The 27,933-nt window shown below is 40.0% G+C and overlaps 1 protein-coding gene across 1 annotated transcript in view; it reads left to right on the forward strand.

Moving 5' to 3' along the window:
* The window catches only part of ryr1b (ryanodine receptor 1b (skeletal)), a 146,419-nt gene that overhangs the window by 92,246 nt on the left and 26,240 nt on the right, over nucleotides 1–27,933 (forward strand). Inside the window, exons 73-85 of the mRNA XM_061682639.1 lie at nucleotides 5,909–6,079; nucleotides 6,174–6,233; nucleotides 9,991–10,125; nucleotides 10,339–10,451; nucleotides 11,360–11,456; nucleotides 12,206–12,312; nucleotides 12,383–12,434; nucleotides 13,327–13,389; nucleotides 14,967–15,070; nucleotides 15,481–15,556; nucleotides 17,536–17,612; nucleotides 22,000–22,073; nucleotides 27,466–27,546. Coding sequence (XP_061538623.1) covers nucleotides 5,909–6,079; nucleotides 6,174–6,233; nucleotides 9,991–10,125; nucleotides 10,339–10,451; nucleotides 11,360–11,456; nucleotides 12,206–12,312; nucleotides 12,383–12,434; nucleotides 13,327–13,389; nucleotides 14,967–15,070; nucleotides 15,481–15,556; nucleotides 17,536–17,612; nucleotides 22,000–22,073; nucleotides 27,466–27,546 — 1,210 coding nt within the window. The remainder of the gene's footprint in view (nucleotides 1–5,908; nucleotides 6,080–6,173; nucleotides 6,234–9,990; nucleotides 10,126–10,338; nucleotides 10,452–11,359; nucleotides 11,457–12,205; nucleotides 12,313–12,382; nucleotides 12,435–13,326; nucleotides 13,390–14,966; nucleotides 15,071–15,480; nucleotides 15,557–17,535; nucleotides 17,613–21,999; nucleotides 22,074–27,465; nucleotides 27,547–27,933) is intronic.

Raw genomic sequence — 27,933 nt, forward strand, 5'->3', positions numbered from 1 at the left:
TTTTTTGTACATAGTTTACCCCTTCCCCACATTTAACAGACATGCAAACACCAAAGCCATGAAAAAGATGACAAAAAAATTCCTCCGGGACTACATGTTGATGTACAAATTTCAAATTAAAATTAAAATTGCCTCATTTCTTTGCTTTTTATGTTTTGGCCTCCAACTTGAGCCAGGCCCATCTCCACCTGCACCTGTTGCCTGCTTCTACCTGTGCCACATGAATAGCATCCTCCTCTTTAAGCACTCATTCTGGAAAGAAATTGACTAAAATCATTGTCTTTTTCACTTAATTTTTCACTATTAGCAACTTCAAAGGCTAAAATATCCATCCATCCATTTTCTGAGCCGCTTCTCCTCACTTGGGTCGCGGACGTGCTGGAGCCTATTCCAGCTGTCATCGGGCAGGTGGCGGGCTACACCCTGAACTGGTTGCCAGCCAATCGCAGGGCACATACAAACAAACAACCATTCACACTCACATTCACACCTACGGGCAATTTAGAGTCTCCAATTAATGCATGTTTTAGTATGTGGGAGGAAACCGGAGTGCCCGGAGAAAACCCACGCCGGCACGGGGAGAACATGCAAACTCCACACAGGCGGGACCGGGGATTGAACCCGGGTCCTCAGAACTGTGAGGCTGATGCTCTAACCAGTCGTCCACCGTGCCGCCAGGCTAAAATATTAAGTACAATATTTTTCCATTTCTGAAATTGAAGTTAGTTCATTCTGTGTTGTGACATAATCCCTAACATTGATCCGTCGCTTAATACAATTAACATTAACATCTGTAAACTAATTAGAAAATTGTAGGCGCGTTTCCTAATTAATACAAAATGTACCAGCGGATCAGCTCTTGTCGCCGATGTTGTGGACCACAACCATGGCCACGACCAGCAGCACCTCAAGGCAAAAATACAAAGGATCAGTGCAACAAATACGACAGGAAAATTGAAAATTTGAAAATGGAAAAAAAGAAAATGGAAAAAAATTGAAAATTGAAAATAGAAAATTGTAGGCGCGTTTCCTAATTAATACAAAATGTACCAGCGGATCAGCTCTTGTCGCCGATGTTGTGGACCACAACCATGGCCACGACCAGCAGCACCTCAAGGCAAAAATACAAAGGATAAGTGCAACAAATACGACAGGGGCTGATCTGATGAGAAAAAATTTTGCTTAAACGTAAGAGTAATAGAGGATGTCCCCTCCAGAGGTGGGTAAAGTAGCCAAATATTGTACTCAAGTAAGAGCTACTGTTACTTGACAATAATGTGACTCAAGTAAAAGTAAAAAGTAGTCCTCCAAAAAATTACTTGAGTCATCGTAAAAAGTACACAGTGAAATAATGACTCAAGTACTGAGTAAATAGTGAATAACTTCAGATTTTTTTAACCACAGCATGAACAGCAATTTTAAAAAAAGAAATTAAAAAAATTACAAAATAAAATGTGAATGTGCAAAATCTGATGTTGCTGTGTGTGTGTCTGTGTGTAGGTGCAATTTACTGCACGGTGTTTTCTAGTTATAAGTAAGCTAAAATATCCACGTTTGGGCAGATAGTGCTAGACAAATACTACAATACATAAGAGCTGTTGTTTTTGTTCGTCTAAATGTAAACACGAGTAATGTGCCGGTGCTTTCATGATAACGACGACCTTCCCAACATGGCCGCCACGTAGGCACGACAATCAGCCGGGCTGGTTGATCTAGTGTTAATACATATGCCCGGGAAGCCCAATAGAAGACGTTGTATGAGGTCATGTGACTTTCTTGTGTCGTTTGATTGGTGAACTAGATTTAAATGTCACTAGCGCTTAAACTGGATTGGCGCAAACAGCGCCCGATGCAGAAGTCGAAGTCGTAGTCTTGCGCATGAAATAGTTGAAAAATAAGCAATAATTGATAAATAAAAGTAGCGAGTGACATTTAGATCATTTTAACGGAGTAAAAGTACCATTACTTCGTAACAGCAGAAGCGGCTGTGTTTTTTATTCTGGTCTCGTCAACTCCTGTGACTTCGAGCGCACAGGCGGAACCTCAGACCGCATAGTAGTCCGCCGTGGAGTAATATTCAAAATTACGTGTGTGCGTGTGTGTGTGTGTGTGGATGGTGGATGTGTGGAATGGATCTAGCTGCCAGCGTTCATAGGCTTGTACGAAACAAGCCTATGATGACAACGATGGCAACCCAAAGGAAAAAAAATCATCGTATCTATAGGATTCGCATAAATTTCACTGAAAGGCGACTGATTTGCATGTATGATTTAAACTTAGCAAAACACACCTTAGTGCCTCTTTTCACTTGCTTGCTGTCAAGGATTGGGATATTGTTGAATGACATCACTTTGAAGAAACAAAAACTCGACCATAACCGTCTCATTTGGTCCAATCGAAGTTTGCAAGCGTAATGCTCGTGTAAAATGTGAAACACAATTGCTGCCTTCAAAGAAATTAGCATAGATGTTACAGTACTTATGAACCGTCAAACAACTCCTACTTTAGGACTCAAAGAGCAGCAACCAACTGAGCATAGAGCTGCAAATACTTTCCAGATGTACAGTGTGTGTTTGTGTGTGCGTGGATGTGAGTGTGTGTTACTAACAGTTAGGCGAGCAAGCCCATTAGAAAGTTGTTTGGACAAGAAAGTGTAGCTGTTGCTCTGAGAAATAACTCTTCAGTTACTTGTCGAGTCATACCGGGCACATGCTGTGCCACTGTGCATGATGTGAATCTGGCCATCACATAATAAATGTTTCTTGTTCCATTTTCAACCCTTGCCACTCATTTGGTGAATTTCTGACTTACACAGTAGATCCTTTTCAAGTGACTTCAGACTAATTCCAGTTCGGATGGTACACAAATCAAAAATGAAAGGTTTAGGGAGATTAGTGGTTTGCATGATGCAGTATGTCTTAAAGTGTCAGATTTTTATTTAACAAATATCTGATTGGGCGGCATGGCACAGAGGTTAAGTGTACGCCCAGCAAACGGAGGAGCACTACTTTCTATCCCCGCCCGATTACATGTTGCCGTTGTACTTAACCCACACTGCCTACGAACGAATGTGATTGGATGTTTGCTGGTGGTTGGAGGGGCCGCGACGCTTCTGTCAGACTGCCCCAGGGCAGCTGTGGCTTCACAAATAGCTTACCACCACCACGGTGTGACTGAGGAGTGCATGAATCCATTCATCCATTTTCTGTACCGCTTAATCTTCACAAGGGTCGCGGGCGTGCTGGAGCCCATCCCAGCTATCTTCGGGCAAGAGGCGGGGTATACCCCGAACTGGTCGCCAGCCAATCGCAGGGCACATATAAACAAAGAACCATTCGCACTCACATTCACACCTACAGGCAATTTAGAGACTTCGATTAACCTACCATGCATATTTTTTGGGAGGATGTGGGAGGAAACCGGAGTGCCTGGAAAAAACCCACGCAGGCACGGGAGAAGATGCAAACTCCACACAGGCGGGGCCGTGATTTGAACCCCGGTCCTCAGAACTATGAGGCAGAAGTGCTAACCAGTCGTCCAGCGAGTGCATGCATAATACATGGAATTTATATATATATATATATAAATTCCATTTATATATATATTTTATATATATATAATGCATTTCTTTGAATGCATTTTATATATATATATATATGGAGAGAGTGTTAAGAGAAAATGCATTTCTTTGAATGCCCAGGAAAGCGTTATATACTTACTCATGCATTCTTATTAATTTCCGAGTTTAATCCATTTTCCCCCTTTTGCTTACAAAAAAAATCATTGATGCTATTCAAAGTAAGTTATACTTTTTTTAGATTTAGTTAGATTTTGTAGAGATTTTGTTGCGAAACAGTGCCAATAGCCATCTTTGTTCATCTATAGTGTATACAAAAAGCCTACACACCCCTGTTCAAATACTACGTTTCAGTGATTTCAAAAAATGAGACCAAGATAAATCATTTAAAAACTTTTCCCACCATTAAAGTTACCTATATCTTATAAAATCGATTGAAAACCCTACCAAAAATATTTCCAAGAGGGGTAGATAATATGGCTGCAAAAGTATGCACACTCTCTTAACACTCTCTCCGTAACTGGGGATGTGGCTGTGTTATGCGCTGCAATATTATGCCACCAGGAATTGAATTTGAATTTACAAAGAACTGAATTTGAAAAAACATAATTTGAATTTGTATTAACTGAATCCGCAATGAAAATTCAAATGATATATTTTCACATTCAGTTTGATCATTTCAGATTCAGTTTGAAAAATTCAGTTTCAAATTAGCTGTGACAGACATCCGGGAACTGTAAGGAATAGCAATCCTGTCGGCGATACACAGATCTCGTCTTCGGCCAATCGGCGCCTTCGTTTTTTATCACGTGACATAGGGATTCTCCAGAAAGTTAAATATTCTAACAGTATTTTAACCTTTATACCCCCTTTCCTTAACCTTTGTGAAATGCATCATATGGTCAGAAATAGATAAAAAGGTGCTTCCTTTCGAACTCTAACGTGACTAAGTCGTCTTTCCGGTTCTTTTCCAACATAACGTCGTCCAGGCATTTCCTCCCTAAAAGCCACTTGCTTTTATCTGTGACAAACAGACAGATGGATGAAAAATGTTTATTTAGCTCAAACTTAATCCCAGTTGTACTATGTAATATTTGCTCATATGTATATGAACCAAAAAAAGGAGAGCACTTGTTACCTGGCGTCGTGTTTCTGGCTGAGTTGAGTGACAAAAGAAAATGAGCCATGCACACCCGTCAACCGGCGGCGAGCGCCAGGGCTCAGCTTTGTCGCCTAGAAGTGACGACATCAGTCATTGGGCGCTGAGCGATTGCGTCAATTTTATGCAACACACAGTAAAAAAATTGCAATTCACAAACGACTGTTCAACCTTCCTGGATCTGTACGGCCATAACAGAAATAAATACATCATTAAAATCAAACCAGAAAGCTCATCTATGATATTAATTGAAAAAGGCGAAAACGGATATTTTTGCTATAATTATCGTTAGTTTTAGTTAATTTTGTAAAATTGGTTTCAGTTGGTTATCGTTTTTAAAAAAAAGTTCTCGTTATTATTTTAGTTTGTTTACAAAAATGTTTATTTCAATTTTAGGTTGTTATTTCGTTAGCTTTTATTAACTATAATAACCTCCTGCGCTTGCCTGGCGACCAGTTCCAGGTGTACCCCGCCTCTCGCCCGAAGATAGCTGGGATAGGCTACAGCACGTCCGTGACCCTAGGTAGGATAAGCGGTGCAGAAAATGGATGGATATAATAACCTTCGTTCAGAAAAACTCAACTTCAAACTCAGGTTAAATGGATATCGACACTTACCTGCCATAATTTAAAGTGCCTCTAACTAACCCAAAATAAAATTCAGCTCTTCTAGTAGGCTTTTCCTGACATTTTTTTCCCCTTTCTAACAGAAGCTTGAAGGTTTTTGTACTAACACTGAGTGGTATTTGGAACTGTTCATGAATCTCTTCTGTTCACTGAGAAAAATAAATAAACTGGCATTTGAACAGAGGTGTGGAGACCTTTTTATATCCACTGTATCTATGCCAGCAACTCTTAGTGGCAGGCAAAACAATTCAATGCTTTTCCACTAGAAGACAGAACGTACAGTTAACCTGTCTATCCAGCTTTACCTCGTTTTTATCGCTGTGGTCGCTCAGTTGCTGCACTGATATGGTGATATTACTATGAATTATAGTGTAATAAAGACATTATAGCTCTTACTTTACCTTTCATTAGTGGTTCGTCTAGAAATTACAGGTAGCGCATCTTGAAGTTGAATTGAGCGGAAATAGTCTGACGTGTCATTGAAAAGTGTCTACAGTAACCAGACAGTGCCAGGTCCACGTGAACGTTTCCTCTTCCCGCCTCTAGTCTGGAGGCTCTGAGCAGGAGCGTACCAAAAAGAAACGGCGGGGGGATCGCTACTCGGTGCAGACCTCACTCCTTGTGGCGGCGCTGAAGAAGATGCTTCCCATTGGCCTAAATATGTGCTCCCCTGCAGACCAGGAGCTCATCAACCTTGCCAAGATCAGATACTCGCTGGTACTGTGATGCGTGGAAGCCACATTGAAACTCTCCATGCGCTGATGCCAATTCATTGGTGATAAAATGAAGTAAAAACTGTCTTCTCTCATAGAAAGACACCGATGAAGAAGTAAGGGAATTTTTGCACAACAATCTTCATCTCCAAGGCAAAGTAAGTCAATTATTGTTTATACACAACCTTATACACTCAAAAAGCTGCCAAAAAACAAGAAAAGTAATCTCAGTAATGAATTGAGGAATATATGACTTTAAGCAAAATTGTCCGCCAATAACAGGTAAATTTGACTTGGCAAGATTTCTTAAAGTTAGCATAGCTACACTAAAGAACTTCATCATTCTCTTAAAACTGTATCTACTGTATACCAGGGTAAGGTTTTAGTCCATGGACCACATTTACCCTAATTTGATCTCAAGTGGGCCAGACCAACATATCCGTGGCATAATAAGCTATAAATAAAGACAATTCATATTTTCCATTTTTCTTTTGGTGCAAATAATTACAACTACATTGGGGGAAATATACACATTTATTGATTATTATCTTGTTGCAAATCTAGTTTCAAATCATATGAGCAATCTCAAATGTCTTTAAAAAAATAAGTGCAATTTCAACAATTTTATGAATCAGTGTTTTGATTTACAGTTGCAACTTAGAGATCATTATAGATCTATAAACTGCATGGACCTTTTATGAAACAACATATTCAGAAATCATTTTAAATGTAAATAAATTTCCACATCCATGTGGAAATCTTGAAAACCTTAACTGAGTCATCACACCACACAAACTAAACACAAAATAAATAAATATATTAGCTATGTCTATTAAGGACTTACATATCCACAGTAAGTGCAAAATAGAAACTTGAATTAGCTGCTTATACTGTAATAGTCAGCCAGTAGCTCACCATAAAAAGGTGAAAACACAAACAATGAATCTATATTAATTATGTAAGCATAAACACAAACAATTAGCAACCCCTCTCCAACTATTCACATTCATCAAATTAGCTTGGAGCCTACGTCTAACTAAAGAAAAGTGACTTTCAGCTTTTCCCTGTGAGGGGTCACTGCCAAAGCAAGTCACTCGTGTGATATGTTTGTCTGACGTAGCCCAAACATTTTCATCTTGGATTAAATAAACCCATGTCCCAATTAACTTTACAAACTCCTTTTTAACTGCACACGTGCACATTTGCACAAGAAATTACTTTCAAACAATCAATGCGATACATATATAGGCATTGCTTCTCCAGGAGTTACTCAATGTTTCTTACTGCATATGGATTGCAGGCATGCCCCGACGCGCTGATCTCTCTCAGCTTCGTGCATGTCACGTCACGCGATTCACAGCACTTCTGGTTCTACGATGCTTGTGTTAAAATAAAAGTATAAGTTTCAAAATAAGAGTTGATATGTATAAATTAACTAAAACTTGCTTGACATGCAGAACAATGCCCGTGGGCCGGATTGGAACTCCTGACGGACTGGTTTTGCCCCGCGGACCATACATTTGACAACACTGATCTATACTATCATCACGTATAGAATTATGCTATTTCTCATGTTAACGTAAATTAAATCACTCATAAAAGTTTTTTTTTTTTTAAAGTAAAAAAAAAAAAAAAACTTTACTGTAATGCATTTCTTCATTCATTACATAAAAACCGCCTGGTACAAAGATACTGTATATCTTGGCAGCATATTTTTCCTTGATTCCTTGAGCTATTTAATTGTGGTTAGATTTTAGTTTTTGCAGTCTATATAGTGGTCGCGGGTGTTTATATACTCAACTGCAGAGACTATATGGCGTCTATTTGGGGTAAGGTGGGCATTTTTATGAAATCCATCCATCCCTTTTCGATAGTGCTTGTCCTCATTAGGGTCACAGGTGAGATGGGGTACACCCTGGACTGGTCGTCAGCCATTCGCAGGACAAACAACCATTCACACTCACATTGGAAACAATCTTTCACATTTTATAAATGTATGCCGCTATCTAGAGGTTATGAAAAAGCTGTACACTTTCATTCCAAAGTGCCACTCATTAGTTATGAGAGGTGTACATTATAATATGCCACCGCCACCTACTGGTTATGAAAACGGTGTCGCCTACACTTTAATTCCAATATGACAGGGGTACGTATGACTGCATATATGTACAATTGTGCTCATAAGTTTACATACCCTGGCAGAATTTGTGAAATATTGTTTTTTTTTAAAATATGACTGATGACTGAACAACCATCATTAATTTCTTTATGGTTATGTTTTGTTTAATGATTATGCTTTTCTGCAATGCTTGACCGTTTAATTTGAATCCCATTGAAATAAAATTGAATCTGTTTCGCCTGACCCTTCTTGTTTTCTTTAAAGAATTGTACCCATCTTACAAATTCTACCTGGGTAATCAAACATGTGACCACAACTGTGTGTTTTCTAATTTACTAAATAAAAGTAGGGCTGTGAATTTCAAAATAAGAGCAATTTAAATAAAAAGAAAGTATTACGTGTTCAAATAAAGTGCTTAACTTCAGAATAATTCTTAACTAAAAAACTAACAAAATACAGATAATACTTCATGTTTTGATCATATGGGTAGAAGCAAACTCATGCATTGTAAAAATGTATTATACATAGGTAGAAGGGTTTTCCAGAATTTTGAGGTCAACTTGGCTGTGCGTATTATACAACCCCAATTCCAATGAAGATAAAAATAAAAATAAAAAATAAAAATAGAATACAATGATTTGCAAATCATGTTCAACCTATATTTAATTGAATACACTCCAAAGACAATCTATTTAATGCTCAAACTGATAAACTTCATTGTTTTGAGCAAATAATCATTAATTTAGAAACGCCGCCGGCTTCTCTGGGCCGAGCTCATCTAAAATGGACTGATGCAAAGTAGAAAAGTGTTCTGTGGTCCGACGAGTCCACATTTCAAATTGTTTTTGGAAATTGTGGATGTCGTGTCCTGCGGGCTAAAGAGGAAAAGAACCATCTGGACTGTTATGGACGCAAAGTTCAAAAGCCAGCATCTGTGATGGTATGAGGCTGTGTTAGTGCCAACGGCATGGGTAACTTACACATCTGTGAAGGCACCATTAATGCTGAAAGGTACATGCAGGTTTTGGAGAAACATATGCTGCCATCTAAGCAACGTCTTTTTTATGGACGCCCCTGCTTATTTCAGCAAGACAATGCCAAACATTCTCCATGTGTTACAACAGCGTGGCTTCGTAGTAAAAGAGTTGCGGGTACTATACTGGCCTTCCTGCAGTCCTGACCTGTCTCCCATGGAAAAAGTGTGGCGCATTATGAAGCGTAAAATATGACAATGGAGACCCCGGACTGTTGAACAGCTGAAGCTGCACATCAAGCAAGAATGGGAAATAATTCCACCTGCAAAGCTTCAACAATTAGTGTCCTTAGTTCACAAATGTTTATTGAATGTTGTTAAAAGAAAAGGTGATGTAACACAGTGGTAAACCTGACCCTGTCCCAGCTTTTTTGGAACGTGTTGCAGCCATAACATTCCAAGTTAATGATTATTTGCTAAAAACAATAAAGTTGATCAGTTTGAACATTAAATATATTGTCTTAGGAGTGTATTCAATTAAATATAGGTTGAACATGATTTGCAAATCATTGTATTCTGTTTTTATTTATGTTTAACACAACGTCCCAACTTCAATGGAATTGGGATTGTAAATGGGTGCGCATTATACACGAGAAATTATGGTATTTCAGTATATTGTGTATCATTTTTGTGCCATTTTTGTTTGGTGGTGCCTGTGATATTTCTCTATTGCAAAACTGTATGTGCCTTGGCTCAATAAAGGTTAGAAAATCCTGTATTCATGACCATGAATAAATACATACTGCAAATGTGTGACTGGCAGGTGGAGGACCCAGCCATGCGCTGGCAGATGTCTCTGTACAAGGAGATGTCTGGGAAGGCTGAAGATGCCGAAGATCCCGAGAAGGTGGTCAAAAGGGTCCAAGAGGTGTCTGCTGTTCTGTACCACATTGAGGTGGTGAGTAAAAATAATACTAATCTAGCAGCAGATGTTTCTTGTTGACTAAGCTTCACTAGAATTTGATGAATAGTACAGTGGATTTCCTTTTTATTTTTATAGTATTGTTTGTTCACACAAATTTAGAGTTGCACCCCAACTTCGTTGTATCTTCACAATATACTGAAAATAAACACTTTCTCTTCTATTCTATTCTATTCTATTCTATTTCAGACAGAGCATCCTTTCAAGTCTAAGAAGATGGTGTGGCACAAGCTGCTGTCCAAACAACGTCGGAGGGCCGTGGTGGCCTGCTTCAGGATGACGCCCCTCTACAACATCCCCACGTAATGATTCCCCTCATACTGTGGTTCTTAAACCGGGGTCCGCAGATCCCTGGGTAGCCGTAGCTTGGTGGTCCGCAAAATAATTAGTAATAAATTGTTGTCGTATCATTTAAAAAAAGTGCATTCCTATGTACAGTACAAGGAAATACATAAATCATTACTCCCCCCTACCTTATCTTGGGGCTAATTAAAAGCTCTGACATGATTATGGCATGCCATATAAATCTGGCATGCCTGCATGAATTAAGTTTCCAAACCAAATTACATATTATTAAAGGAGTGGAATTGTATTAATTTTATAGTTTTAGGGACTAAAGGTCTCACAATTTGTAATCAAGCAGTATTGAACTGGACCCAAAAGCAGATGGAGGCGGAGGAAGTAGTTGATAAAGGTTTATTTGGGGATAGCGCAGGGTCTGTATCTCCAAGGCGTGACAGTGGTCCGTTGGAACAAGGAGCATGCAGGAAGGGGAGCGTGAGCAGGTGGGAGATCTTGACGGATCAGGGGACATGGGAGGACCCCGGAGGCGGAGGAGAGTACAAGAGTATAAGTACATATGCAGGTCACCAAGTAATCTTTTCAAACACAAGAGTAGGAATGCGACAGTCGGCCTGTGTACCAAAGATGAGAAAGAGAAAAAGATACGATCAATATTCAAACAGGGTGAAAGCTTACTATGAGTCAGTGGTGAGAACATGGAATGCTGAAACATGACTGCAAGGTACAACGAACTGGCGACTAGAATGATACGCGAGGTTGAATACATGAGGTAATCGGGGATAACAAGGTGCAGGTGAGAGATAACAATCAAGACCAGGTAAGCACAATACGGAGAGGAGGGACAGGACACACACACAAACACTAACAGGACATGATGATTTGATCGTATTGACACATCCTCCCACAGGCACAGAGCCACCAACATGTTTCTGGACGCCTACAAGCGCAACTGGTTGGAGACAGAGGGCTACTCGTTTGAGGACAAGATGATTGACGACTTGTCGGTATGTCATCTCCCCCTTGCACCCTCAATCGTTTGCCAATTGCAATTTTATGAACTGTTACATACTGTACAGGTCAAGTTTGACCCGTGCTGAAATTTGACCGCACTAAAAATACCCAAAATGTCATTATTTCACCCTGCAATTCCATGACTTTCCAAAAGTAACCCAACATACCCAAAAATAAAAATATGAAAAAATACTTTTGTACAGGTGCTACAAAGTTTGTGCACACTGAGGCTGTTCAAGGTCAAATTTGACATCAAATTGGTGGGAATTTTAAAACTGTGAAACTGAACAATTCCACAAATCTGTGTATTTTTTTTATGAGACTGTGGTATCAGTGTTCAAGAGGGAGCTTGAGAATTGTCTGTGTTCCCACAACATTTGTCTGCATTCCCACCACATTTGCACAGAGTGTGTGCATGTGCAACTGTTTGTCTTTGATGGGTTATGGGGGAAATCTTGAAACAATGATAGAGTAAAACATTATAAGAATTACCATACATACTAAAACAAGGAGTCAAGTAAAAGAAACAAGTATGAAACTAAAGAAAATAAAAAATACACTTTCCCTTTTCTCTGAAACATTGACTAAGGATTAATCATCCATTTGAGACATGCTATGAATAAATTTTGAAAAGATCTATAGTTCATAATTTTATATAAACTACAATTATAAATATATTCTTTATTTATTTGCATTGAAAATGAGCGGTATATAAGGGTTAAGCTGTATTTACATTTAATAGAAAGCCCTGGAGGAAGAGGAGGAGGAGGAAGAAGAGACTGAGACCAAGCCCGACCCGCTTCATCAGCTCATTCTGCATTTCAGCCGAACCGCTCTCACAGAGAAAACGTAGGAACGTCTCGGGTTCTTCTTCTGCTTCTTCTTTTTGTCACCACAATTCATTCTTTTCCTTCCTCAGAAAACTTGACGTTGACCACCTCTATATGTCATACGCTGACATCATGGCAAAGGTAAGATAGTGAGATAGAGAGAGAGCGCGAGAGCGCAATGTGCAGTGAGTATGTGAATAACCGGCTCCTTTGAATGTTTTGGTACAAGAGCTTGGTTAGTGAATACGTTTTTTGATGGAAAACTAATATAAAACATTTATTGAACGGGCGGCACTTTGGGCGATTGGTTAGCACGTATGCCTCACAATTCCGAGGACCTGGGTTAAAATTTTGCCTCGCTTATGTGGAGTTTGCATGTTTTCCCCGTGCCTGCGTGGATTTTCTATGACTCCGTACTCCAGTTTCCCCCCACATTGTAAAAACATGCATGGTAGTTTAATTGAAGACTCTAATTTGCCCATAGGTGTGAATGAAGCGTGTGAATGGTTGTTTGTTTACATGTGCACTGCGATTGGCTGGTGACCAGTTCAGGGTGTGCCCCGCCTCTTGCCCAAAACATAGGCTTCAGCTTGCCCGCAACCCTAGTGAAGATAAGCGGGATAGAAAATTGATAGATGTATTGACCTGCATGTACGCCCCACCCATTGCTGACGGAAACTCTGGAGTTTCACTCAAATCTACCGGGGCCACAAACGTGCTCCTTGTTTTATCCCTAGAAAGCCTCAACAGAATGTGACAAGCTGGTAAGGAACGCACTGGTGTCTGTGGTATACCGCGGGCTGAACCGTTGCGCACCTTTGTGTCTCCGGGACTCAGCAGCCCTGTCTCCCCAAGACCCGTCATGGATACCGTGAGAGACTGTGAGGCTTGAATATGGAGAAAAAAATGGGGAAAATCCCACACCGCACTGCACTGCTGTGTAGCGTCAAGGATCCCTTGTAGTGTCAGTGTTATTGCAGATCTTGTCGAAGCATACAAATCTTGATTTTATTTTTTCCCCATCTCTCTGCAGAGTTGCCATATTGGTGAGGACGACGAAGGGGATGAACAGGAGGGTGAAGAGCCATCCTTTGAGGTACGGCAGACAGAGATGGTACGGTGGGACCAGGGGAAGGGGAGACAGGGGAGTCAGCGAAGAAGCAGCTCCCCAAGCCACCAGCAACCGCACGGCATCAGCACACTCGCACCCCCCCAGACACACATTAGTCTTTTTTTTTTTTTTTTTTTTTTAAATCTACGTGTGGTATCACTTGCAACACCTCCTGCGATGGTGGACTGAGCTGTGTATGCCTTTGCTGGACTCGAAACATCGCAGAGACTTTATTTTGATCCCCCAGTCCCAAGTTGCAGGTCCAACCGGATCGCTGCGTGGCCCTCCTTTCCCCCACTCACACCCTCCCCTTTACTCACCTCCTCATTGTTCTGTGTCTCACTTGATACTGGAAAACTAACCGAGACACTCGTTTGATTTTGTTTGTCTTTCCCCCATCCCTTGATTTGCTGCAATGTTTTGTAAGTCTCCCCTTTCTGTGCTAATGACAGTAAAAGCATGCACAGTGCACGGTCCCACACACACTTTACAGCCCTTACAAAACTCTTACAACATACATGCTGTAGCTCCAAGATAAGCCAACATTTGTAATTGGAAAAAAGGTTCAGAACATTGTACATTCAGTCAGGTTTATGATAGGGAGGGAGGAGATGGATGGGGTGGAGGTCATGTCTTGGTCATGATGTTCAGTGGGAGGGTAAAAAAGTCATGTGTTCCAAAGGCTCGTAATGTACTGTACGATATTGTACTGCGACACAATGAGGTGTAGTTGCATTATAATAATCGGAGACAGTGGTGCCTTGAGATACCATGACCCGACTTATGGGTTTTTAGAGATATGAGATGATTTTTTGGCTTGACTTGTGAGCAAAAATTGGAGATATGAGTGGAGGATGCTGGTAGTGAACTCACCTCACCTCACAGCAAGCATCACTTTGGCAGATAGTGAACAATTCTTCTTTATTGCCACCCCCAGTTGAAGTTTACTCTCAAACTAAACATCAAACAAAAACAATTACATGTTGTGCATTTAAAACGACCAGATACTGTAGCTTTGCCTTAGGAAAGTCTGCTTAGTTTAATGCTAACCAACAATGCAAAACACCATTGACGGGCTAACGAATAGCATCTGCATCTGGGTGTTTTAACCTTTCAAGGAAAGGATATTTGAACACAAATGGTGGTGCCTCGGTCAACGTCAACTTGCTCTCTCTCCGAGCAGGAGACAGGGGGGGGTTTGAGCAGAAGCAGCAGTAAAACAGGCCAAAATCCAGCACAAGTATAAACTCAGCTCCTGTTTAGGGCCCTGTGACCACTTTGAGATGAAAAACCATAAATGGATAAAGATATGTCAGGCTGACAATAGGATAATGTAAACAAACACTACTAGAACTGTAATGAGTTTATAGGAGGTGTATAAATGACCAATAATCAATATAATTGGTAGAAATAGAGGGCATTAAAATACAATTTTGCCTTGGCCCCCATGGAGATGTGGGCTGGCTCTGTGTGTGGGAGTGAGAGAGTGAGAGTGTGGGGGGCCAGTGCACTCTGCGTGGACATGCTTACAGCTGCTTCCCTCCTGCTCTGCTTCCCACCAGGAAAAGGAGATGGAAAAGCAGAGGCTCCTGTATCAACAGTCCCGCCTGCACAACCGCGGAGCAGCCGAGATGGTCCTGCAGATGATCAGCGCCTGCAAAGGTGGGCTGCTCCACATGTCCTATACCTACACCCTTACAGCTTGTTTATTACTGAAATGTGTTTAGTTTGTTGTTTTTGTTTTTTGGGGGGTGGGGTGGGGGGGGCAGCATGGTCGTAAAATCAACTCACTTAACAACAAGCAGCAGTTTGGCAGATAGTGAAAACTTATTCAAAATAGAGGCTTCAAGCTTTTTTAATGCCACTTCCAGTTGAGGGTGCCCAAGCAGTTCTGTTATTGTAGAAAAAAGCCAGACAACCCAGCAAGCCTTCCCATTATAAGTGGTCACACAACCCACCCTCAGACCCCAGTGACTATTAATGCTACCATGTTTGATGATCTTACTGTCAACTGTTTGGTTTATGTAAAGAATGTTTTGAAAGATTTTAAGTCCAGTTGTGTTGGTGTCAGGTGAGCCCCGGAGCCATGGTTTCTTCCACTCTCAAACTGGGAATCTCCATCCTCAATGGAGGCAACTGTGACGTGCAACAGGTCAGTCGTTGCGTAGCAAGCGGTCATGCTGCTGTGTGCTGTTTTTGTCGGTCCAAAACAGTTTTGAAATATTGATGTCATGGCATTGGCAAAAGATAGAACACTAAAGCATGCACATATTGCACTGGTGCAGAGCTTCCAAACCTTGATTGAGTCAATGCACATATTTTACATAATTAAGAAAAATCTCACAGCACACCACCAAACAACAATGTCACCAAAAGTACTATATATCCAGTGGTGCCTTGACTTACAACTGCCCCAACTTTTTTTTCAGTTACAAGTTGTCGCTGAGTCGATTTGATGATTTGTAGATAAATACAAAATGAGAACACTCGCATGTAGCCGCAGTAGGCTGAAATTCATGTCCAGAGGTTCACAGAGACTAACCGGACATGTTCCTGACGTCACTCACTAGCCTTGTTGCCCACTCCTCAGAAAGGAAAAGTACCGTAATTTCTTGTGTATAATGCACACCCATGTATAATACGCACCCCCAACGTTGACCTCAAAATTCTGGAAATCCCTTCTCCCTATGTATAATGCATTTTTACAATGCATGATTTTGCTTCAACCCATATGATTTAAAACATGAAATATTATCTGTATTTTTTTTTTTTTTTAAAGAATTATTCTGAAGTTAAGCACTTTATTTGAACACATAATCCTTTTTTTTTTTTTTTTTAAATTGCTCTTATTTTGAAATTCACAGCCCTACTTTTATTCAGTAAATGACAAAACACACAGTTGTGCTCATATGTTTGATTACCCAGGCAGAATTTGTAAGATGGGTACAATTCTGTAAAGAAAAGATGAAGGACCAGGTGAAACACATTTAATTTTATTTTAATGGGATTAAAATTAAACGGTCAGGCATTTCAGAAAAGCATTACCATTGAACAAAACATAACCATAAAGAAATTAATGATGGTTGTTGTTCATTCAACAGTCATATTAAAAACTATATTTTATAAATTCTGCCAGGGTATGTAAACTTATGAGCATAACTGTACATATATGCAGTCATACGTACCCCCTGTCATATTGGAATGAAAGTGTAGGCTGCACTATTTCTTATAACTACTAGGTGGCGATGGCATTTTGGAATGAAAGTGTAAAGCTTTTTCATAACCACTAGATGGCGGCATACATTTATAAAATGCCCCTATACCTATGTATAATGCTCACTATTGACCTTTGACAATTTTCTTGGGGGAAAAATGCGCATTATACACGAGAAATTACGGTAGATATTGGCTGTCTTAAAAGTCGCTAGATTATATCATAGCCTCATTTGCATAATGAATTTTAATAGGCGCTGTCAGAGAGAGAAATAGTTTTAGTTAGTTTAAAAAAAATGTGAAGTATGATTAAAAATGGATAAGAACTTTCTTCTGTATATTCTTAGTTTGTATTATTTTAATTTCAATCACTTTGGTTCTGTATTGTTAAATGTTAGAGTATCAAATTTCATTAAAAAAATGGAAGATTGTGACCACTGTGATTTTACTCAATCAGGTCAACTTTTTGAACAATGGCCACGTTTTTGTTTACCTGTACAGGTATTTTCGCTTTAGAGGTTCAAATATTTGGAGTTTCATTCCCTGAATTTTGAACAATGACAACGTAACATTCAATTTACAGGTACTTACTTTTATCAATGTCTACTATTCAATTTACAATTAGCAAAGTTTGTACCATTTGATGTATAAACTGTTAACAATTCAGCATAAAAACCCGACCAGGTCATTTTAGTGAAATGTTATCATTTTCCTGTGGCACACAGTAGTTGGAATTCACTGCTCTTAGGTCCTTCATATAAATGTATCACTCACAGCCACTAACTTGTGGGCATATTTTTATTTATATTGTTTAGATTTCACAACAATTTATTGAAGCATTGTGATTCAATTTATTTAAATAAACATACATAACAACAGCTACATATTGTATTGTTTTTACTTTTTGTCTGTTTGTAGAGAATGTTGGACTACCTGAAGGACAAAAAGGATGTCGGATTCTTCCTGAGCGTTCAAGCTCTGATGCAAACATGCAGGTCTCTAACACAGTGTCACTTTGATGTTACTTTGCTAATCCATCCATCCATTTTCTGAGCCGCTTATCCTCACAAGGGTCGCGGGATTGCTGGAAGCTATCCCAGCCATCATCCGGCAGGAGGCGGGGTACACCCTGAACTGGTTGCCAGCCAATCGCAGGGCACACATAAACCAACAACCATTCACACTCACATTCACACCTACGGGCAATTTAGAGTCTTCAATTAACCTACCATGCATGTTTTTGGGATGTGGGAGGAAGCCAGAGTACCCGGAGAAAACCCACGCAGGCACGGGGAGAACATGCAAACTCCACACAGGCGTGGCTGGGATTTGAACTCTGGTCCTCAGAACTGTGAGGCAGATGTGCTAACTATACTATAGGTACTACTGACATGAAAATTTCACCAGATGTTGGGAACAACCCAAGTAATCCATATATACAAAGAAAGTAGAACAAATAAATTCATAAATTAAATTATGTGTAATAATGTGAAATGACACAGGGAAAAAGTATTGAACATACCAACTGGTATTTATTTAATACTAAGTATAAAAGCCTTTGTTTGCAATGACAGCTTCAATACGCCTCCTGTATGGAGAAACTAGTCGCATGCATTGCGCTGGTGTGATTTTGGCCCATTCCTCCACACAAGCAGTCTTCAAATCTTGAAGGTTCCGTGGGCTTCTTTTATGGACCTTGAGTTTCAGTTCTTTCCATAAATCTTTGATTGGATTCAAGTCAGGTGAATGGCTTGGCAGCAGCTTTAGTTTTTATTTTTTCTTTGAAACCAGTTGAGAGTTTCCTTGGCAGTATGTTTTGGATCATTATCCTGCTGAAATATCCACCCTCGTTTCATTTCCATCATCCTCCTAGATGGCAGCAGATTTTTTCAAGAATGTCTCGGTACATTTGCCCATTCATCCTTCCTTCAATAATGTGAAGTTTACCAGTACCATTTGCTGCAGAGCAGCCCCACAACATCATGTTCCCACCTCCAAACTTCACTGTTGGTGTGGTGTTTTTAGGGTGATGTGCAGTTCCATTTCTGCTCCAGAAGTGGTCTGCATTATGGCATCTAAACAGTTCAAATTTGCTCTCATCCGACCAGACTATATTCTCCCAGTATTGTTTTTCAGCAGACTTTAAATGAGCTTTGACATGCTTTTTTTCACCAGTGGGTTCTTGTGTGATGAGCGTGCATACCGGCCATGGCGGTAGAGTACATTACGCACTGTTTTCCTTGTGACAAGAGTACCTGCTAATTCCAGGTCTTTTTGAAGCTCTCCACAGGTCGTCCATGGCTCTTGGTCAACTCTTCTGATTATTCTTTGCACTCCTTTGTCAGAAATCTTGCGAGGAGCACTTGATTGAAAGAGTGATATATTTATATGATCAAATTTATGGTGGTATGATTGGCTTTCCACATATGTATGGTGGCCCCAACTGTGCTCACTGGAATGGTCAGAAGCTTAGATATGTGCCTGTAACCAATGCCATCGTTATGTTTTGCAACTATTAGTTTTAGTTTCTCATTCGGTCTTGAGACAAATCTCTACTCTTACCCATCATGAGATGTGCGTAACCACATCTCCATCAATTAGGACTGAACCAGCTGTCATTCATTTGCACTGACAAGGGGCAGGATTGCTGCTTGATCATTGATAGATTTTAGGTGTTGTCTTAGCTTTCCATGCCTTTTTGCACCTCCCTTTCTTCATGTGGTCAATACGTTTTCCCTTTCTCATTTCACAATTTTACACACAACTTAATTTGTGATCTTATTTGTTCTACTTTCTTTGTATGTATGGATTACTTGGGTTGTTCCCAACATCTGGTGAAATTTTCAGGTCAATAGCACCTTTGGAAGTATATATAGTGAGAAAAATAGTGATGTGTTAAATACCTATTTCATCCATCCATCCATTTTCTGAGCCACTTCTCCTCACTAGGGTCGCGGGCGTGCTGGAGCCTATCCCAGCTATCATCGGGCAGGAGGCGGGGTACACCCTGAACTCGTTGCCAGCCAATCGCAGGGCACATACAAACAAACAACCATTCGCACTCACATTCACACCTATGGGAAATTTAGAGTCTCCAATTCATGCATATTTTTGGGATGTGGGAGGAAACCGGAGTGCCCGGAGAAAACTGCCTATTTCATATGATATATATATAAAACCCCATTTCCAATGAATTTGGGACTTTGTGTTAAACATAAATAAAAACAGAATACAATGATTTGCAAATCATGTTCAACCTATATTTTATTAAATACACTACAAAGACAAGATCTTTAATGTTCAAACTGATAAACTTGATTGTTTTTAGCAAATAATAAAATGGCTGCAACACGTTCCAAAAAAGCTGGGACAGGGTCATGTTTACCACTGTGTTACATCACCTTTTCTTTTAACAACATTCAATTAACGTTTGGGAACAGAGGACACTAATTGTTGAAGCTTTGTAGGTGGAATTCTTTCCCATTCTTGGTTGATGTACAGCTTCAGCTGTTCAACAGTCCGGGGTCTCCGTTGTCATAATTTACGCTTCATAATGCGCCATACAGTTTTTGGGAGAAGTGTGGACTGCAGGCAGGCCAGTCTAGTACCCGCACTCTTTTACTACGAAGCCACGCTGCATAATGTGGTTTGGCATTGTCTTGCTGAATACAGGGGCCTCCATGAAAAAGATGTTGATTGGATGGCAGCATATGTTTCTCCAAAACCTGCATGTACCTTTCAGCATTAATGGTGCCTTCACAGATGTGTAAGTTACCCATGCCATTGGCACTAACACAGCCCCATACCATCACAGATGCTTGCTTTTGAACTTCGCGTCCATAACAGTCCGGATGGTTCTTTTCCTCTTTGGCCCGGAGGACACGACGTCCACAATTTCCAAAAACAATTTGAAATGTGGACTCATCGGACCACAGAACACTTTTTCACTTTGTATCAGTCCATCTTAGATGAGCTCGGGCCCAGAGAAGCCGGCGGCGTTTCTACATTAATGATTATTTGCTCAAAACAAGAAGTTGATCAGTTTGAGCATTAAATAGATTGTCTTTGGAGTGTATTCTCTGAACCTTTTGATGATATTATGGAGCGTAGATTATGAAATCCCTAAATTCCTTGCAATTGTACGTTGAGGAACATTGTCCTTAAACTGTTCGACTATTTTCTCACGCACTTGTTCACAAAGAGGTGAACCTCGCCCCATCTTTGCTTGTGAATGACTGAGAAAATCAGGGAAACTCCTTTTATACCCAATCATGGCACCCACCTGTTCCCAATTAGCCTGTTCACCTGTGGGATGTTCCAAACAGGTGTTTGATGAGCATTCCTTTCTCAGTCTTTTTTGCCACAAGTCCCAGCTTTTTTGGAACGTGTTGCAGCCATAAAATTTAATAAAGTTTATTAGTTTGAACATTAAATATCTTGTCTTTGTAGCTTATTCAATTAAATATAGGTTGAACATGATTTGCAAATCATTGTATTCTGTTTTTATTTATGTTTAACACAACGTCCCAACTTCATTGGAATTGGGGTTGTATACATATATATATATATATATATATATATATATATATATATATGTTTTTTTTTTTAACTAACTTTATTGGCGGTCAGATATTTACAGTACTACGTCAAAAGAAACGGGACAAGGCTAAAAATAAACTAGCTTTTGGATTCAAATATACTGTACACGATGGCAACGCGGAGTCAATGTCTTGTGCGGAGCCGCTAAATGACGTCACTGATTGGCTCAGCGAATTTTGACTTACTTGGCAAATAAAGATGATTCTGATTTTGATTATGACATTAAAGCCGATCAGCATAAAATGCTAATTCTCGGCCGATACCGATCAAGCCGATCAGGACGGTGTAAAGTCTACTTTTGATCGGAAACCCAAATGTTCGCAGTGTACAACAAGAACAAAGGAATTGACCTTGCTGTTCCAATTCTTTTGGTGGGGACATTTATATGTATATTTTCAGAGGTCAAGTTAACAAGCTGCAACTTCAGGAATGTGACATTGACGTGGAAACAAAATATTTCCGATTTCCTCAAAAATTATCTGTCCCTTTCATACAACCTGTGCCCTAATTAGTCAATCAGTAGAAAAATGAACCCGTTTGAGTTCAGCAGCACTTTCAAAGGCATATAGTCTCTAGAACCAGCTTGTAAGCGAGTTCCATGTGCAGCATTAAATATGATCTTAAGTGGCGAGTGTCTTTAACAGTGATTAGCGTTCCAGACTCCCAATAAGAGTTGCTTAGCCCCATCTGCAGACGAGTACTATTTGCGGAAATAGTGCACATGATAGATGGTGTGTTTAAATGTGTTTGTCATCCAATTAACCATGTGTGATTTGTGACCAGCGTTTTGGACTTGAATGCTTTCGAGAGACAAAACAAGGCTGAAGGACTTGGAATGGTGTCAGAAGAGGGCACCAGTGAGTACAATACACACACCCACCCACGCATACACACACACATACATGACAATGTCACACAAAACATAAATCAGACATTGACACACACCCTGGTCATACTTTATTGCAAGGGTTCTCAAACCATTCTCCAGGGATCCCATTGTAATCTTCATTCTAATTTCACAAAATTTGCCCATTTTCGAGAAAGAAAATCGTAATGTTCCAATAACAAATTCATATGTTTTAGAGAAAAATAGTGTTAATGTTATAGCTAGTAGTTAATGTTATAATGTTATGAGAATAGTCATATTTTTCCAAGATGAAGTTGGAATGTGATACGAAAGTCCAAGTTTAACAAGATTTCAGTCATATTTCCCCAAGTGAATCTAAAAACCACAACTTTAGTCCTTTAATATTATGCCTTTATGTCTTGAAGAGCCACTTTTATTCTCAAAATAAATAAGTAAATAAAAATAGGACTGTACTCTTGAAAATATATCTTTTGTTCTAAAAAAAAAAACAAGAGACACTTTTTGTTCTAAAAACAAATACAAAAAAAACCCCACAAAAACAAAACTTTATTAATGTCGGGATGTCAGATTTATATTATAATACATCACAATCATATCAGAACTTTTATTTTGCCCCAAGCTAAAGTCAGGAGGAGTAATAGATTTCTTTTGTTGTTGTTTTTTTAAATTATTATTGTCACGTTGGTCCCCATTGAAGTGGGGAGCGAGCCCAGTACAATCGCGCAAGAAATCAGATGACAAAAGAAATTAACATCGCAAAGAGAAATTATGCAGAAAAGCTGGAAAAGCAGTTTACTGCCAACGTCTCTAAATGAATATGGCTAGGATCAAAATCGCTAACCAACTGCAAGCGACCATCCCCCCAAGCAGAGAACAAAAGAGCACTAGCTGACGACTTAAACACCTTCTACTGCAGATTTGAAAATTGCATTTTCACACTCCACATCCACCTAGATGTACCACCAACCATCATCGCTCCTCTCTGAGTTCTGCGCTGACCATTCATGAACAGGATGTGAGGGCCATCTTCAAACGACAAAAAATTAACAAAGTGGCGGGGCCAGAGCTTGTGTCCCCCTCCTGCCTCAAAGTCAGCGTGGACCAGCTCGCTCCAGTCTTCACACATGTCTTCAATCGATCTCTAGAACTGTGTGAAGTACCATCCTGTTTCAAACACTCCACAATCAACAGAGTCTCCAAGAAACCTGCAATATCGGGTCTGAATGACTACAGCCTTGTCACCCTGACATCAGTGGTCATGAAATCCTTTGACTGTATCGTGCTGGACCACCTCAAGAGCGTCACAGGACCCCTGCTGGACCCCCTGCAGTTTTCCTACCGAACAAACTGGTCTGTGGATGACGCCTTCAACTTGGTACTGCACTTCATCCTAGAACACCTGGAGGGTGCGGGAACCTATGCAAGGATCTTGTTCGTGTTCAGCTCTACGATCAACACCATCATCCCCGAACCCCTCTCCTCCAAGCTTCCTCAGCTCAGCATCTCGCCTGCCATCTACCAATGGATTTACAGCTTCCTGACGGGCAGGACATAGCAGGTGAGGCTGGGGGACACCACTACATCCGGATGCATCATCAGCACTGGGTCGCCCCAAGGATGAGTCCTCTCTCCGCTGCTCTTCTCTCTACATGAACGACTGCACCTCAACGCACCCGGCTGTCAAACTCCTGAGGTTTGCAGATATTTTTATGTCTCAAAAGTATTTATTGTCAAAATGGCTGTCTGTTGTTGTATTAGAGCGGCTCCAACTACCGGAGACAAATTCCTTGTCTGTTTTTGACATACTTGGCAAATAAAGAGGATTCTGTTTCTGAGTGATATAAGTGATATAATATAATTTTACTGCAAATTATTTTGGGGATCCCCATGTCATGGCAACTCATTGCATAAACACGCAATGAGTTGAACCCCAAAGCAAACACCACAAACTGAGCAGGTGTAACAGATTTTTTTAAACAAAAGATGGGAATGAAAACAACAAAAAGCGCTGTGACAAAAGACAAAATTAATGAAGAACAAACTAAAACAGGTGGATGGAGTGCCACAGGAGGATGTTGCAGTACAAGAGGAAAAACTAAAACTCAAAAGTATACACAAGGCTGAGTAAGAAAACGATAACAGAAAACACAGTAGTACTTGGCACTAGTACTGGCAGAATGACAAGAAACACTAGACTGCACAAGATAGTAACAAAGAAAGAAAGAAACAAAACAACTGACGATGGCGACTAGCAATGAACAATAACTCTGCAACCTCCTCCTGCCTCCCCTGCATCTAAATACTCAACTGATGATGATGGCTGGCAATTGGCGTCACATGGGACTAGAGTTGGGCATCGAGAATCGAGAACCGCTTGGAACCAGGACTAACGTTCCCGTTTTTGGTTCCCAATTTCGATGTCTACAGTCCGCTGACAACGAAGAAGAAAGTGGTGTAAGCCAACGAAGAAGAGATGTTGTTGTGCAACACGGTGGCGAACAAAAGTCTTTCTTAACTTTGTTAAAATAAATGACCAGTCGGCTCAGTGCAACACTTGGAATAAGATGGCATTGTGCAAACGAGGCTTTTTCGGTGTGTAGAAGTCTGACGTGCTCCCTCCCGCTCTGAGCCTCAGCCTACACTGTGCGGAACTTCCGTGAAGTCAATTGGGTGAGGGTGAAATAATAAAAATGTCTATGCCAACATAGAGGCAGCTAACATGTTAAACGGTGGGCTGCACTATTGAACTGATGGTTTTTAGCGTTTATTTTAGTCTTCAAACCAACGTAAGAGCTGATGACAGAATAAATTATTATTTTACCATACTGGAAAGAAGGTAGAAATAGAAACAAATTTAACATTGAGCTAAAACTTCAGCAAAGTTCAAACTAGCAACTTTACATCACAATGAATTCACATAAACATCTCACAGTATCACAAACACTAACCTTGTCATCGGTGAGTAGGTAAAGGATTCAATATTTTACAGAGCATTTGGTTCCATTCATTACTTTTTCATGCCATCTTGTTTTACTTTCGTTTTTACCGGTGTCGTGTGAAGTTACCTTTCATGCTAAAATGGTGAGTTCCTGTGGGTACCTTTCAAAATAACATGCTAAAAACAGGAAGTCAAGTTAAAACTCGCACATATAAACCATTTGATGTGATAAAACACTCACAAATAAGTATTTTAACAATGTTATATTGAAATTTTAGCTGAAACATTTATGAATGAATATTAAGTCAATTGGGTTAGTCACACACACATTGCCTTTTCGTTCATAGGTTTGATATTGATACTGGTTATAAAGAACCCTGAATCAAATGTTCATTTTAGTCTATGCTGCGGGCTGCTAAGAAAATGGATGTTCATAATTTGGACACTCCTTATTTAAACCATTCAAACATTTCTGACACAGCTCCCTAAAAGAATCGGAATCGAGAATCATTTGGAACTGGAATCGAAATGAGGAACCGGAAATGCAAATGATGCCCAACCCTACAGGGGACTAAGCCCACCAATCACCGCCAATACAACAACACAAGGAAAAAACAACCAGCAGAGGGCAAAACAAAACAGGATATGACACTCCAAACTACGGCTTGTAGCTCCCTGGATCCCAATTTGAGAACCATTGCATCGTTACACTATATACTTTACCACTACTGTACTGTACTGTGTGCATTTGTGTGTGTCTGACTGTGTGTGTGAGAGAGTATGTGTGTGTTGTGATGGGAAACTGTTATTGTATCAATGAGTGTTCTTCATCCACTGACTGCACCGAGATGTGTGCACTCACTGCATATCTCGTCTTTTCTCTCCTCCCTCACACGTCTCTGCTGTCAGATAAGAAGCTCGAACGTGGTAAATGGACATCGCTTAGCCGCTAGCCACCTTGCCGTGAAAAATTAATCCACTTCTCATTTCTCGCTCAAGGGCCGAGTAGAACTAAACTTTTTGAAAGGCTGTCTAGCTCTGCTTTATTATCATCATCATCATTGTCATAATTCTTACCATTGTCATTTGGCTGTTTCCTTGTGAAGTGACTGAGTGTTTGATTGCAGAGCTACTGCAACTCAGACCATAGCCACACAAATGTTTTTCAATATAAAGCTTATTTTTTTGTGTTTTTGCTTATTTGTAAGTTTTAAGTATGGTAAATTTTAAAAAATAAATCAGAATTAAAAAACTTAACTCAGGAAGGGGGACAATGCTAAATTTTATCGGCTTGTTTCAGCTTTAATATGACATCATAATAGCCACAGTTGTCCCCTTGTAGAAGCCATTTTTTAGTGTATTTGTTGAGATATTTGGTTGATTTTATCCCACCTTCGTTACTGTGGATTTACTGCCTGTTGTTTTTATGGTGCCTTTTCCAGAAGTGACTTTCCTCAGGCTTCTAATTGGCCTTACAGTTAGCGCAGAGGTGTCAACCTTTTCATCACTGGCCACATCGGGGCCAAAAACACAGCTCAGTGCATACCTTGATTTGAAGGTCGGGTTTCGGTTTACATTGGCTAAGTCGGGAAACAAAATGCAAAATGAACTGCTTGTCTATTGTGCACTTGAACAAATTTAATGACATTCAAAACGAAATAGCCTCTATTGAAACTAGAAACTTGAAACACAAACTATGATCCCAAACCAATATCCTTTCAAACACATCTTCCAATATTTGCCTTACAAATATGCCTTAGATTATTAGACTTTTTTTTAAATGCAGCGTAAGTGCAAATGTACATGCAGCGAAGACTCTCCACTAAACAACCTTGGCTACACTTAGCTCCTCCCCGACATGCAAAGCTTGTCTCTCAGTCGAAATGTAACACTTCACCATATATCCTTGTCAGCCATTACTGTACTTCTTTCCTATTTAGACAGATCTTTGACAGCATATTGTGCCCGTCTCAAATGTCTGAATTAGGTTTGTCCAGAGTTAGTGTCTCAATCAGAGCATGTTTTGTTTGCCAGCCCCTCCGTAAATGTAACTGACTTGTTGTAATACGTGTGAAGTCCAAAAGTGCTGAAGTCAACTGTAAGGTACCGCTTCTGCACCTTAGAGATAGTTTTCACAGTGGTTTTCGACAGAGAGTTGAGTAGATCTGTCTGCATGTCAGCGTGCCCTCAACATGAGGATATAATTTTTCCTCAAATGTTGTTTTTCATGTTGCATGTACAATGGAATGCAGTGTGTCTCCAGTCATGTGTCCACAAACTGATTCTTTTCTCAAGTCCAAGAGAATAAGTCCAAAACAAATGCTTAAAAAGTGATTGAAAATAATAATAATAATTGAAAATTTACTAAGTAGCCAAATAACAGGAACCACTTCATCACTTGCCCAACGTGATAGATTAATATGCATCCAATTTGTCCATATAGATGAGAAAGTGATGGCAGACGATGAATTCACCTGCGACCTCTTCCGCTTCCTGCAGCTTCTGTGCGAGGGCCACAATAACGGTAAGTCAACGTTTTGTCCAAAGGATGGATTTAGACTCCAGGTCCAAGTTCCCAGTTCCTATATAATTCTCTACTTTATCTGATTTTTTTAACTTTCTATTTCTATGCATATTTGAAGTGACACATACACAAACATACATGAAAATATTCATTCATCTTCCATTCCGCTTATCCTGACGAAGGTCGCGGGCGTGCTGGAGCCTATCCCAGCTATCTTTGGGCGAAAGGCGGGGTACACCCAGAACTGGTCGCCAGCCAATCGCAGGGCACATATAAACAAACAACCATTCACACTCCCATTCACATTCACACCCACGGGCAATTTAGAGTCTTCAATTAACCTACTCTCCATGTTTTTGGGATGTGGGAGGAAACCGGAGTACCTGG

Source organism: Phycodurus eques, chromosome 7 (genome assembly GCF_024500275.1).
Source record: "Phycodurus eques isolate BA_2022a chromosome 7, UOR_Pequ_1.1, whole genome shotgun sequence".
NCBI classification, from domain to species: Eukaryota; Metazoa; Chordata; class Actinopteri; order Syngnathiformes; family Syngnathidae; genus Phycodurus; species Phycodurus eques.